General features: G+C 47.3%; 7 protein-coding genes across 7 annotated transcripts; 5 read left to right on the forward strand and 2 right to left on the reverse strand.

Annotated features, from left to right (window-relative positions):
- Nucleotides 1-728: 728 nt before the first annotated feature.
- Nucleotides 729-1,079, forward strand: F4807DRAFT_460573 (uncharacterized protein; the record flags this gene model as incomplete). The annotated part of the gene is made up of 1 exon (XM_048001543.1): nucleotides 729-1,079. The coding sequence occupies one exon, from the start codon at nucleotides 729-731 to the stop codon at nucleotides 1,077-1,079; it is 351 nt and encodes a 116-aa protein (XP_047853877.1).
- Nucleotides 1,080-1,583: 504 nt separating this feature from the next.
- Nucleotides 1,584-2,884, forward strand: F4807DRAFT_426446 (uncharacterized protein). The gene is made up of 3 exons (XM_047998058.1): nucleotides 1,584-2,423; nucleotides 2,469-2,539; nucleotides 2,593-2,884. Exon 1 carries the CDS (start codon nucleotides 1,638-1,640, stop codon nucleotides 2,157-2,159), a length of 522 nt encoding a protein of 173 aa, XP_047853878.1. The 5' UTR covers nucleotides 1,584-1,637; the 3' UTR covers nucleotides 2,160-2,423; nucleotides 2,469-2,539; nucleotides 2,593-2,884.
- Nucleotides 2,885-3,415: 531 nt separating this feature from the next.
- F4807DRAFT_426449 (PLAC8-domain-containing protein) lies at nucleotides 3,416-4,817 on the forward strand. The gene is made up of 2 exons (XM_047998059.1): nucleotides 3,416-4,184; nucleotides 4,270-4,817. Exons 1-2 carry the CDS (start codon nucleotides 3,730-3,732, stop codon nucleotides 4,481-4,483), a joined length of 669 nt encoding a protein of 222 aa, XP_047853879.1. The 5' UTR covers nucleotides 3,416-3,729; the 3' UTR covers nucleotides 4,484-4,817.
- A 786-nt stretch (nucleotides 4,818-5,603) lies between these two features.
- On the reverse strand, nucleotides 5,604-6,590 carry F4807DRAFT_426451 (uncharacterized protein). Its single transcript, XM_047998060.1, has one exon. The coding sequence runs from the start codon at nucleotides 6,459-6,461 to the stop codon at nucleotides 5,655-5,657; it is 807 nt and encodes a 268-aa protein (XP_047853880.1). The 5' UTR covers nucleotides 6,462-6,590; the 3' UTR covers nucleotides 5,604-5,654.
- A 249-nt stretch (nucleotides 6,591-6,839) lies between these two features.
- Nucleotides 6,840-8,402, reverse strand: F4807DRAFT_467628 (uncharacterized protein; the record flags this gene model as incomplete). The annotated part of the gene is made up of 3 exons (XM_048002512.1): nucleotides 6,840-7,801; nucleotides 7,904-8,192; nucleotides 8,250-8,402. The coding sequence occupies 3 exons, from the start codon at nucleotides 8,400-8,402 to the stop codon at nucleotides 6,840-6,842; spliced, it is 1,404 nt and encodes a 467-aa protein (XP_047853881.1).
- A 1,628-nt stretch (nucleotides 8,403-10,030) lies between these two features.
- On the forward strand, nucleotides 10,031-11,627 carry F4807DRAFT_91448 (uncharacterized protein). Its single transcript, XM_048003644.1, has one exon. It carries the CDS (start codon nucleotides 10,172-10,174, stop codon nucleotides 11,003-11,005), a length of 834 nt encoding a protein of 277 aa, XP_047853882.1. The 5' UTR covers nucleotides 10,031-10,171; the 3' UTR covers nucleotides 11,006-11,627.
- On the forward strand, nucleotides 11,532-13,054 carry F4807DRAFT_91457 (glutathione S-transferase). Its single transcript, XM_048003645.1, has 2 exons — nucleotides 11,532-12,110; nucleotides 12,192-13,054. Exons 1-2 carry the CDS (start codon nucleotides 12,057-12,059, stop codon nucleotides 12,795-12,797), a joined length of 660 nt encoding a protein of 219 aa, XP_047853883.1. The 5' UTR covers nucleotides 11,532-12,056; the 3' UTR covers nucleotides 12,798-13,054.
- Nucleotides 13,055-13,126: the final 72 nt, after the last annotated feature.

A 13,126-nucleotide genomic window follows, 5' to 3' on the forward strand; every position in this document is an offset into this window, starting at 1 on the left:
GCACACGGCCTTTATCATCTAAGATACCTACTCTATGGTCCTCTCCAGTATGCTGTCAAGGAAAAGTGTTAGCTGCTGTTTGACACCTAAGGTAAGTAGAATCTTGCCGTAGAAGGAAAATCGGTCAAGGCTTCATCACTCAACGTACGTAGTTGTTGAGCTTCGGACACTTAGGTATTGAGCAAATTACCAGTCAATGATTTGGAATTAACCCGGCTATTATAAGCGAACTGATGGGAGTAATTTATAATAATAGTTCTGCCACGGTTATTAGCTTAAATCCGACCAACAGGTGGCTGAGAGTTGAGCTGGCTATCAGGATCGTGAGTTCACTTATGTGAGCCAGGAATTTTCTTTCCTAAATCAGTCAAGGAAATAACACTCACAGTCATGTGTCTCTTACGTAGACTTAGCTGACTTGATCTGTTGGGCTACGATGATGCAAGACCTAGCGTAACTCCTAGGCTGAGCCCCCGAAATGTTAGCTTATAAAGAGATGAACCCTTCTTTCCAGACACAAGAGGCGAGTAGTTATTTACAGTCACTCTGATACCTACTCAGGATTCATAGATGACGTGGACGTTCATTATATATAGGGTCTATTTACATGGAGTACAATGAAGATTTCCCCTAACCTCCAATATCCTTCTTTATTTTCATATCAAATTTTGAAGGGGATTAACGATCAAAATTGACGGAAATTTTTAACATCTAAAATCCTTTTCACCATGGAGAGCTCAGACCCACCCGAGTTTCCCGACTTTGAAGTCGAGTCACTAGATGACGCGGAAAAGATCTTAGCCGTATTCAAGAAGATCGAGGACTACTTCGACAGCATCGAGACTGGGGAGATCCTGCCCACAGCCACGTACGAAGTGCTCGTCAAGGCTCTAGACTGGTTCCCATATGCGTTGAGGAGACTTGAAGAGGGCAAGGAAAAGTTTACTGATGACCCTGAAACGAAGGAGATAATCCAAGACGCTTTGGACATCTTGAATACTATACACCCAACAATCGAACCGACCATTAACGACAGCGACGAACTAAGAGAGCGCGAAGGGGAAGTCAATGGATCTTAGGATGTTAGCATTAGAAATCGGCGTGGTAGTCCTACATAGGTTAGGGCATATCTACACGGTAATATGGTCAGACTATCAAGGAAGTTTCACCCCTATTTAAACGGGAAATATTATTATCAATATGAACTCCCCTTTCCATGAAACGTACACTAAAATTTTTCTTATGATATTTCACCCGATTATATTCCTCCCTGGAAAAGTTCTTAGATATATGACAACCTTCTTAACTTTTAGTTTCATAAAATGTACCTAGAAGTATCTATATAACCATCATTCTTGATTATGACTCTTGTCCTTGTTTATTAGACAGCTAATAACAGCTTGATATTCATTATGGCAAACTAATCACGTAGTCAAAAGAGAACCTTTATTTAATTCAAGCAAATGCTCTGAGTCAATTCTGTTGTTGACTACCTAGATCGTTTGATTTATATATGACGTGTCCGCAAGGCAAGCGGGTAGGAACCTTACTATATATAACACCTGTGATCAATGTCTTCGTTACCCTTTTGATAACCAGACTCTAATTTAGTTCCGAAGTTATAACCGCAGATAAGTATGAATTTCCAGGGGCAAGATCTACCAACCACTTCAGTCCCGCCCGGCAATATATCTCGTGGGAGCTATAACCTTACTAGTAATGATATCGAGTGCATTCCTAGCGAACTTCGCAATTCTTACTGCGCGCATTTTTACGTTGAGTTCTTCGAGATCCATAAAGAGGCACATCTGACACCAGAATATCCAAATCACGCCATGATCGGGATCGAATTCGCGGAGAAATGTGGTGAATACGAGGGAGTTGTCATAGATATAGTCGCAGATTTCGATGACATCGTTAGCCGAGGTGACCTCGACTTCTCAGAGCACACGCCTGGTAAAATGGTCATTCTGCCTCTCGAGTACAAAGATGCTTCTCCGATCACAACTCGTACTTTTCAGTTTTCTCCCCCGCCCCAGACAGCTCCCAGACTGTTGGGGGATGTGCTCGCAAGTATAACGAAGGCCGGACTCCAGCACTTTGACTTTAGTGGAGAGATGGGAGGTCCGCTACTGCGTGGGTGCCGCGACTTTATGTAGGTTGGAGCTTGGACGGCGATCGAAACGAAAAGATTCACTAATACTAAGTATGAGATAGTTACCAGGTTTTCATCCATCTGATAATTTCTGGATATACTGAAAACCGAGTTAGAATGACCTGGCCGACCCCCCCGCTCCCGTTGCAGGTACAATACCTGTCTGATATCATGGGAAAGCATTATAGCGACGAAGGAGATGTCGAGCATCCCGTCCGTAGAGGTCGATTCCGTATCTACCAGCGTAAACTGATTGGTATTTCACTACCTTAAATATTAGGTAGTATTGTAAAGAATGAGACGTCACAGTTACTTATAATTCGTGTTGATGTTGGTGTTAGTGTTGGTGTTGATTTGCACATAGAGTTGAGCAAGTTGAAGATTCTAAATGCCCCCTGTTAGTCAAGATATTCTCTAAGGAGAGCTGCCGCACATACCAATTAAAGTTGACTTATACATCTTGCGTGGATAGTAGGTACGAATATCGCATGGATTATCCTTTTGTTCACGTAACACAGCTTCGCCGTACTGAAGTCAAGAGGTGAGATTTCCTTACAATGCAAACCCGTCTTAGAAGGAGGACAGAGAGTAGTTAGTGGTATGAGTAAGACTTGGATGATTTGTGTGAAACCGCACATATTTTACGTGTGCGTGATGACTTGCTAAATTTAGAATCATTCTACATCGATTATTTGTACTGAAGGTCTATTCAACCATCTTGGCTACAATCATGAATGTGTTCTTTAGAACTGTAAATCTTCAAGATTTGCAATTCTCAAACTACCTTTTCATGATGACATACACCGTTGTTTATCTCTGGTAAGGCTGGGCCTATGTAATGGTGTATGTACCTAATAATATCTTTTGGTGGCTCATTGGCATTCAGCCCCTTCGCTTCAGGGGTCGGGGCTCTCTGCCTTACCAGGAAATAGAGCTCCAATCTAACCCAGTCTAACCCCAGTCTAGGGCTGAAGAGCATTAAATGAGCAACCAACAGCACTTAATGAGTCCAGGCTTTGCGCTAGGCGCAGCACCTGGTCAGGCAACAGTTTAGTGCAGCTGTGATTCGCTGCGTAGCCGATGATCCCTGGGTTTTAGAGTCGCGCCAAGGGCAGCTTTACTTATCTGTACCAAACAAAGAAATGAAACTAGCGTAGCTCTGCCCGTGGCTTGCCCGTGTCTGCCTCAGCTGTGCCGCATACGGCATATTTAGCTGTACAATAGATCCCAGCTGCCTGGGTCCCTTACCAAATGTTGACTCGACTCGAGAGATCTAATGCGGTATGACATCTGTAGCGTCTCGTGCTATGGCTAGATAATCACTACTCTGTAAAGAGATGAAGTTTTAATTATGGAGTCCTCGACCCATTTACTTGGCGGACTTGTACCTCGTGAGATGTTTATTAATTTAGAGTAACCCTTATGAAGTGGATGTTTTGTTTGTTTCCTTCTTTAACTAATCCCACCTTTTGTTGACCTGCCTTTCCCGCCGAGAGATCTCGACTTTGTCCACGGCATCCATATAGAATATTAAAGTCCATTGTCTGCCTCCCTAGGTAGAAGCTAGTTGTCAGATGGACACTCAAGAGAAGATTGTCTACGTCGCGCCTGAGCATACCCAAGCTAGCCAACCTCAACCTCAGTACCAACCGGCGATGCAAGGACAGCCACCTGTAGGAACTTACGTGCAACAACCACTACCGCCACCGCTATCACCGCAACCGAAAGGGCTACCCGAAATGCAACAACCCCAGATGCAGCCTCAGATGCAACCCCAGATGCAATCGCAAGCGGACTTGCGCGCATATCCTCACCCGACCGCATATGGCCAGCAGGGTGGTGAATGGCAAGCGAGTCTTTGCGATTGCTCGCCATGCACAAGCTGCCTGCTATCCACATGTCTGCCATGTATCCTGCTCGGTCAGACGTCCGAACGGATCAGGGACCCCTCGATGCAATCGGCCGACATGATGAACAGCGACTGCATGATTCACGGTCTCATCACCGTCTTTACCGGTTGCGGCTGGATGTACGTTTTTTTCTTCCCCCTCGACCAATTTTTTTTTTACCCATCACTTGGGAAGGCAAAAGAGCTGACGTTTATTTTATTTTAGCTACGCGTTGATGAAGCGAGGCGAGATCCGCGAACGATACCAGATCGAAGGCAGCGGCTTTAGCGATTGCTGCGTTTCGTACTGGTGCCCGTGCTGCGCGCTGATCCAGCAAGACAACGAGGTTAAGGTGCGCCAGCGCGGCGCTGCGCCGGTAGCGCAGGGCTACCAGCCTCAACCCGCCATGCAAATGCCGGCACCGTCTTACCAACCATGAGCGCAACTCCTATAAAAGTTAATTAACTTTGAATCTCTATATTGGAATAATTGGCCTCGACGAAGTGGAAGCGAGATTAGGAGCATTCTTAATAATGGTGTGCCGATATTGCCGCGATTCTAAAACTCAGATGAGGCAAGAGTTTATTTCGCAGCGGCGGATGATACCTAGGTGAATATCGGTATCCCAGTAGGATAAATAGGATTGGTTATACCCAGGATGGATTGTATATAATAATTTAAACTTCGTCGGCGCGAAACAAGTCTTATAGGTGCGATTTCTTTTGAAAATATCAGGCCAACATACGTAATTGTGCATGCTGGTTCCGCGGCCCCGGGTACACATCTGCCTAAAGCGCACCGTCCGGACGGCGGAAGGCGGAAGGCAATTCGCATAGACGATCCCCAGAAACAACCCCTGAGCTTAGTTAATATGGTTTAGTTAATTAGAACATTTCATCTTCTAGCCTTTCCTTTCTACACTACTCTGTAGGCACCCTTTCTGATATTTTCACTTCTGAGTTTCCTAGGATTCCATGTCGAGAGCTATAGTTTCAGGCCGTGCAACCTGCGACCACCTTATAGCCTCAAATCTTGGTCCGATCTGAGATTCCGTAACAGCGAGGGGCGCGGTTTAAGAGTGGCACAGTGCAGTGGACGATGGATTGTGCATTACTCAAGAAGCCAACCTATTCGTCGCTGTCTCCATACTCGCAAACTTGATGAACCTCGACCCGCTGACTCTGATATAAATGCATGCTCCATGAGATGGCGCCCACTAGAGCGGGTGGCTTATAGGACGACGTAAACGGATTCAGCGGATACGGATGGAAAAAAAAAAAACCTGCACGATTTCCGTAGAGACTGATAAGTGCTTCAATAATGCCGACTCCTTTGCGATTTTGGGCAGTGCTCTGTATTGGAAACCCAGAGCAAGGAGATTGACGACGACGGCAAATTCACCAGCCCTCCAACTGGACAAAGGAGTAACATAAGTTCTGTGGGTTCAGGGGCTGGGCGCGGTTCAGATGCCATGAAGAATGATGCGGCAAAACGGTTCATGTAAGATGTAGGACGATAGTGTTTTGAGCAGATAGTAACGTAGAATGGTTAGAGATGGCCCAGGATTTTGATATTTCGAGGCAAGTTCTAATAATATCGCGATGAAAGTCTTAAGACGGCGCCAGTCGCTCAATTACCCACTCTTTCAGTATGTCTTCGGCGGCCGTACCTTGTGCCTCCGGTCTCTCCCAGTTCACCGTCAACTTGCCATACGCTCCGTCTCTCAACAGCCCTCTCAGCGGCACAAGAGCCTCCATCTCGTGCCTCCGCCAACTCCTGTGCCATGAACCGAGCGCGTGCAGCTCGACATGCACCCACCTTAGGCCCTCCAACTTCCGCATATCCTCCCAAATCTTCAACCACTCGCGACGCCAGAATTCCTCTCTCCTCACGAATCTGCGGCTCAGCCTCCGCTTAATCCAGCCCATATCCGCCGGCAGTGGCTCAATAACCGGCGGATGGCCCCGCCACGAGCGGAACTCGAGCCGGCGAATCCACGACGCGTATGACGTGGCGGCGAGCAGCGTCACTGTGTCGCGCGTGCACACGGAAAACGTATTGACGCTGTAGAGTACGGGAAGCGCCTCGGCGTACGCGCGAGAGCACGTCACCAGCAAGCTGAGCAGGCGAGCCTCGCGCACCGCGGTAACCCGCGGCCCTTCGTCTACGGGTCTTTCGAGCCCGATGAAGCGCGGGAGGCCCTGCGTGCTGACGGGGATGGGCGAGCTGTCCAGCGCGAGGCGGAAGATCTTGAGACGCAGGTCGAGGGGGAGCTTGGCGAAGAGCGACGACTGGGTTTGCGGGTGCCGCGGGATGGGGGGTCGTTGTTGCGCCCGCGGTGGAGGGTAGATCCATTCGTACGGTATGGGTTTTTTGTCGTTGGGGCGGCGACGTCTGGGACAAAGTAGAAAAGGCATCTGGGTGGATTGATGAATGTAAGGAAATTGTAATTCCAACGTCCCGTAAGCAGAGGAGGTTTCTAGTATTTATATTTTTATTACGTTCTGGGTGTTGGTGCAAGTATTTATGCTGCGCCTTATTGAAAAAGGGGGGTTAGTTACGACGTTTACACGTATAGTAAGTAGGTAGGTAAAGTAAAGGACTCTGGGAGGCATCCCACCAAAAACATCCTCAGTATGCATATATCTAAGAAGAACAGCACAACATTCACGCAAGGATCTCATTGATTCTCGTAATTAAACATATGTAGAGCGTTCTACCTCTACCTGACATGCCACAACCCCGAGAACTCGCCATTTACCTCTGTAAAGTAGAGTTGCGAACTACCTAGGTACTCAATCAGCCGTAGCGCCCATCCATTCACTCCTCCAGAGCCAGAAAGATCCATAAATTCCCGGGGCTCCGTGGTCGATGCCACATATGCCTAGGGGCGTGATTGAACCCATCAAGCGATGCTCGCCCAGATAATTTTGTCTGGGTGTGAATTCGAAAGTATGGTACACATCCCGGACGATAACTCGACCACGCATTCTGCGAACTGCATCCGGCGCCGCCCCATCCGGTACTTCAACCGAGTACTCTTCGCCATTGGCGGTGACCTTGCGGAAACGTATTCCCTTCAGAGTCGGTTCGGGACGATAATCATTCCCCTTGAGGAAATAGACATAGGAGCAGCACCATTCCCCTTCGTCGAAGCTCCGGAATAGATCACGTACGCGCGCGTTGTACCAAGACCACCACTCATAACCACAAAATGCGTCGAAATAACGACCACTTTTCTCCTTCTGGGCCACGAGACTAGGCGTAATAAGGGGAAACCTTGGCTGTAGAGGCGTGAATCCTTTTTGTCTCGTGTTTTCCATCTTGCTTCGGCCACCAGAATGCCAAGAGTCGAATAATTCGATCTTCTTAGGATCTGGGAGCTGGACGGGAACTTGAAGCAGCACCCAGATTACAGAGTTGGTGTTGGGGATATGTATAGGCCTGCCTGCCCCCCCGTGTACGGATGTGAAGTGAATCTTTCGAGCCATGAAATCCATGATGTGGAGCGCCCATGTCTGTTTTTCTATCCAGGCCTCGTTGAACTCTGGCTGCCGCGCAGCGCGGAATAAGAAGGTCCTCGCATATTCATATGGGACTCCGCCATTTGGTCCGCCTGACTCGTGGGTTTCAAGGGTGTTCATAGCCAAGACGAAAGAGAATCGCAGAAAGGTTTCGGAGTCGCATCTCAGGAGTCGCCTGGAAATAAAGAGCAACTGAAGGATCCGAAGTGTGTAACCAAGCCATGGCGTTGTATCTAAATGTGCGATTGTATTAGATAAATCACCCCGTACGTATTGTATGGAAAAGAAAAAAAGAAAAGAAGAGGAGAGAGAGAGAGAGAGAAATTGATACTAACATCCCCAGATTGGCAAAGTCGCATGGAAACTTATCAGTCCTCGCAGAGACTTCTCGGTGTCTTCATCCACGACATATTTATATTTCTCATCAAACTTCACAGTCGATGCAATCCGTCTCAATTCTGACAATGAATCTGGAAACCGGGACACTGCCACGGCCAGGCAAAGCCATGTCATCCTTGGACCTTCGTACTGTTGGCCAGTCGTTCTCGGTCTGTCGATATAGTTTCTCATAATTTGTACTAATGCGGTCTTGTCCTTGAAGGCTGTGGACGTGAGCTTGGGAAGCTAGCGGCTCGTGGTTAGCTTTTAGTCGGAAGATATCTTGGTGGAATGTAATCTTACATGATTCTGGAAGGACATCTCGAAAACAGCGGCAGTGTTGCAAACCGTATTCAGGTGGCGACACGTCCGGCTGAGAGCTAGAATATCCGAAGCCGGACACCATCCAGCAATGAGCTGGATCAGCTCGACGGGTAGATAGACTAATGGCGTCATGGTGTGTAGGGACACTTCGGGTAGAGCGAATTGATTGGACGGTTGGATGAGTTCTGAGGTGAAAACGAAGTGTAGAGAATTAGGATTAGGATTAGAATCAGGTTAATGCTTATGCCAATGATTATATATATTTTTAATGCCATGTTTCTACTGTCTACCGTACATATCCATTGATGCTACCGCTTTCACCACCTGCCTGGCCTGAGCACACACAGTTGGGCATAGCAACGCCAACTGTCTCTCTGGTGACAGACAATAGACCGGTGCATGGACCAGGTTCAGGTGACTGCGAGATAACTTACTGTACGATATTAACTGGCGTCTTTCCGAAGAGACTGAACTGCGAGGAAGGTGCATGGTAAAATACACCGTCATTTATATATTCCTTACATACCATAGCGGGAAATAACGTAGCCTAACAATCATTTAAAAGTCAAACAATCATTAATACACCCTAAGAAATTCAAACAATCATTAAAAACTAAACAATCATTGGCAATATAAGAATTATTACTCGCTTTTACAGCTGGCAAGTAACTGTTAAGCTAGGCTCCTAAAGCTATCAGCCAGGTAGTCTATACGATAACAAGGCTGACGATAGATTATAGTCCCCCTATAACCCACCCACCACCTTACAACCTTCGAACTTTCACAAAATTTCTAAGGTTCTAATATCTTCAACATCACCTACCCCCTCTACCCCCCTCCCTCCCCTCCTCCCCCCCCGCCCCTCCTACCTACAACAACAACAACAACAACAACAACAGCAACAACAGCAACAACACTAAAGTCAACACTTGCAAAAAAACTTAGGATTTTTTTCCCTTCTCACACACATCACCTACTACACACAAAAAAAACTTAGAATTTTTTCCTTCTTCCCACACTTATACACACACACATACACACAAACATACACACACACCTACACACACACCTACCTCTTACACATACACCATCCACTCGCATAATACTTTATATTTTTAACTAATACTCATGTATTAGATCTATCAAATAATCCTTATATACTAAGTCACCCTGATACTAACGCCAGTAGATCTGTAGGGTGCAGTAAACGCGTAGACCTATAGGACTATAGATCTGTTGACTAGTAGGACCGTAGATCAGTAGACCTGTAGACCTGTAGACTTGTAGGTCTCGTCCCCCGTCCCTGCTAATAATAGCAGGGACGGGGACGAGGAATAAGAGACCTACCTAAATACACCTTCCAATGATTATTCACACCTACCAATGATTATTTACTTGACAACCATAGGTAAATAAAAGCATTATAGTGATAATGGGTAATGGTTTTCGCGGAAGGTAAATCATTGTTCAATAGCGGGGGTTCCCGGTATGGTAATTTGACCTCCTTTTCTCGGATTACTAAGCAGTCTTGACAGTCGTGAAGAATGCTTCCACTAATTAAGGTTGGAGACCCACATATCTTCTCGGCACCTTCCTAGGTACTTGGGTACACAATGAACCTTGTCTTTTTTTGGCCATTCTAATCAATTACAACGTAGGATTTCTTACGTAATATTGACAGCAGCGGGGTTCATGAGGGACACACAAAAATAGCTACGAGTATGTACGTTGATAGGGTCCCTATTCGTTCTCAAATTACACAATGTAGCCCAAGCCCAAGCCCAAGCCCAAGCAACCCAACACATGCCTGCCTACCTGAGTACTAATTCGCTCTGCTGCCTTTTAGCCGCGAGAAAGAGGTAATCAGAAATATTTAAAATTATTTTCGAATTTCTTTAAGAATGGTTTGCTTTCTGGATTTGCCTAATGAGGTTCTCATCGCCATCCTTGAGCCCCTCGCAACCGCCGACCTCCAATCGCTCATTCTCTTACAGCTCACAAATCGACGACTCCATGCACTGGTTCGAGATGTCATATATAATATTCAAAATGTCTCAGCTGCCAGTCATAGTACTCACTTCGAAGAAACGCAGATACACCCCTTCCTAAAAGCCAAGTTCAAGGGATTGTTTAATACAGCAGATTGTTTCACAGCGGCGGAAAAGGGCAGGCTAGCATATCTTAGTCTCAATGGCGATTATATTCTTCCGTTTCGCAGGCTCCCGTGGGCACAACGCCAGGACAAGCGCCAGGTGTATTTCCGTCCCGAGGCGAGCTGGCGCGATCTCAATCTCACTTTTGGACAAGCCCCCATCACACACCTTGACATAGTCAAGAGCTATTCAGCTCCGGAAGGTGATTCTGTCGATTACTATCAGCTGGAAATGCCGCCGTCCGGTATGACAATGGGTCTTTTCTACGACGTTCTTCTGTGCGACACTGGCACGTACCGCCGTGAGACAGGAAGTTGGGAATTGATCGTCGGAAAGCGATTGCGCAGCTACGATGTCCTATCTGAATATGAATGTTTTATCCCCGATGATCGCGAATTAGTGGATTATGGCAAGGAGGCACGACAGGCAGCCGTGTTGTATGTGCGAGGTGGTCCTGTCAGCCGCAATATCACTAGCGAGGCCGAGGAGAATGAATGGATCTCCAGCAGTCAGAATAAGCAACGGCTGCTTCCGTGGCAGGGGCCGATCCAGAACTTTATATTTACGGGGTATTACGATTAGATCCGTACAATTAGGAATACGCATGGTCTCCAGCTCGACTCGATAGCATATCAGTTACAACACACTTGCAACCTACGGTCTACCCAAAGAACCAATAAATGGAGTTCAAATTGAAAGCCACTCGGGCCACTGTCCACCTGCCTACCTAGGATAGGGGAGAGAATAATTGCCCTGGTTTTCTACTAGAACGGCGCTATTTGAAGATCCCGCATCTTAGCGCCATCTCGAGTCATACCATAAATATTGTAGATTTGTATTACATACCTACCGGGTATCTCGTTTCGAGACAGCCTTGTAGGCTCGGCGAGGAGTGAAAGCCCGAATCTGACCGGTTTACTAATTCACTCAAGGCTACCGACTTGACATCACCCCGACTGCCGAGAGATCTTACATCTAAAACAACTCAATCTGACATATATCAATTGTCCGAACCAATGAAACCTGTGTATCGTCAAGAATTGGATGTTGATTTCCAACGCAGTATAGTAATTGCACATGAATAATCATGATTAACAAGCAAACTATCCGTCACAACGGGAAGATCATGGAAACAGCAATCAGTCAAAATTGTCGTAGATCTGTCCGTGGCGGTAAAGAGAGAAGTCCTAGAGCCATCGCTGCTTCAGCTTCATGCACCTAATCTACCCGCTAAGTTAGCATTGTAACTGACTAGCACAATGACACGTTTCAGGGCCGGTCGACCCATATCCACCGCCCCTCATTCGGACGATATCCCAACGTCAAAGACGCGACAGGACGTAACCTTGGCGGGAAGAGACAGGTAGAAAACCCAGCTGATGACTAATTCGTGCATAAATTAGACGGCAAACCAGTTTCCGTCGCGGGCCCGTTGTTTCCTGAAGCTTCTATACGTAGTATAAATATTGGACGCAGGAACTTTGGTAAGAGGGGTTTGTTCTGAGGGGTTCTTTTCCTATCTCCATCCCGATCACAACATTTAAACTCCCCATTGCAACATCAGATAAAAATCTCTTTACTTACCACAACTCTTACAACTTGACACCAACTCAACTTCACTCACCTAACAACCATGGCTCCTTTCGGCAAGATTTACTCCTACCCCAACAACTTCCGTGTTGAGCGGGTAAGTCTTTTCTCTTCCAGTTCCTAATCTTTATCTCCCAATCCCGAATCCCGTGTTGTCGAAATCTAACAGTCGTCGCAGGCCCAAGTTGTTGCCGCCTACAATGGTCTCGAAGTCCCGCGCGTCGAGGACTTCAAGATGGGCGTTGACAACGCGTCGCCCGATTTCTTGGCCAAGTTCCCCATGGGAAAGGTCCCGGCCTTCGAGGGTGCGGACGGGTACTGCGTTGCGGAGTCTGCCGCCATCGCCACCTACATCGCCCTCTCGGGACCCAAGAAGGACCAGCTGATGGGCGCCGACGCCAAGACCCAGGCCACGATCTCGGAGTGGATTTTCTTCTCGGAGAGCGAGCTGGTCGGCAACATGCTCCCGCCCGCCGCCATGGTCGTCTTCAAGATGACACCTTACAATGAGCAGCTCTACAACACATGCGTCTCGCGCGCCGAGCGTGCGCTGAAGCGAGTTGAGGTCGCGCTCCAGGGCAAGAAGTACCTGGTCGGCGACCAGGTCACGCTCGCCGACATCCTCGTCTCCGGCGTGCTGTTCTTCGCCTCCAAGTTCCTGATCGACGCCGAGATGCGCAAGGACCTTCCCAACGTCTTTTCGTGGCTGCAGCACCTGGCCACGCTCCCGGAGTTCAAGCCCCTCGGCGAACTGTCCCTCTTGGAGACTCGTGCTAAGCCTTGAAAGAAGTATTGATCATTGACGTCCGTGGATGAGAAGGTCAGCGATTAATAATGTACATCAATCTTCGCGGCTGCATTTCTCGAACACTGTTGTCAATAGTGTAAGAGAGGGGTTGATCAGAAGCCAAGTCTGAACTAGAGTACGCCCTATGTTTTACATGTCCGTTCGGAGGAAGAGTGGACCAGTCAGCGCGATGATGATGTCAAATAACCAACCAAAATAAAAATATATTTAAGCTTACAAATACCCTGCCCCTTCACGCTGATTGTTTGATTACATGTTCGACCCGGAAAGTCTTTCATTTATCGCACTGAGGTAGGTACCCGTTA

This window comes from Annulohypoxylon truncatum (assembly GCF_022578515.1).
Source record: "Annulohypoxylon truncatum strain CBS 140777 unplaced genomic scaffold F4807scaffold_17, whole genome shotgun sequence".
Taxonomy (NCBI): domain Eukaryota; kingdom Fungi; phylum Ascomycota; class Sordariomycetes; order Xylariales; family Hypoxylaceae; genus Annulohypoxylon; species Annulohypoxylon truncatum.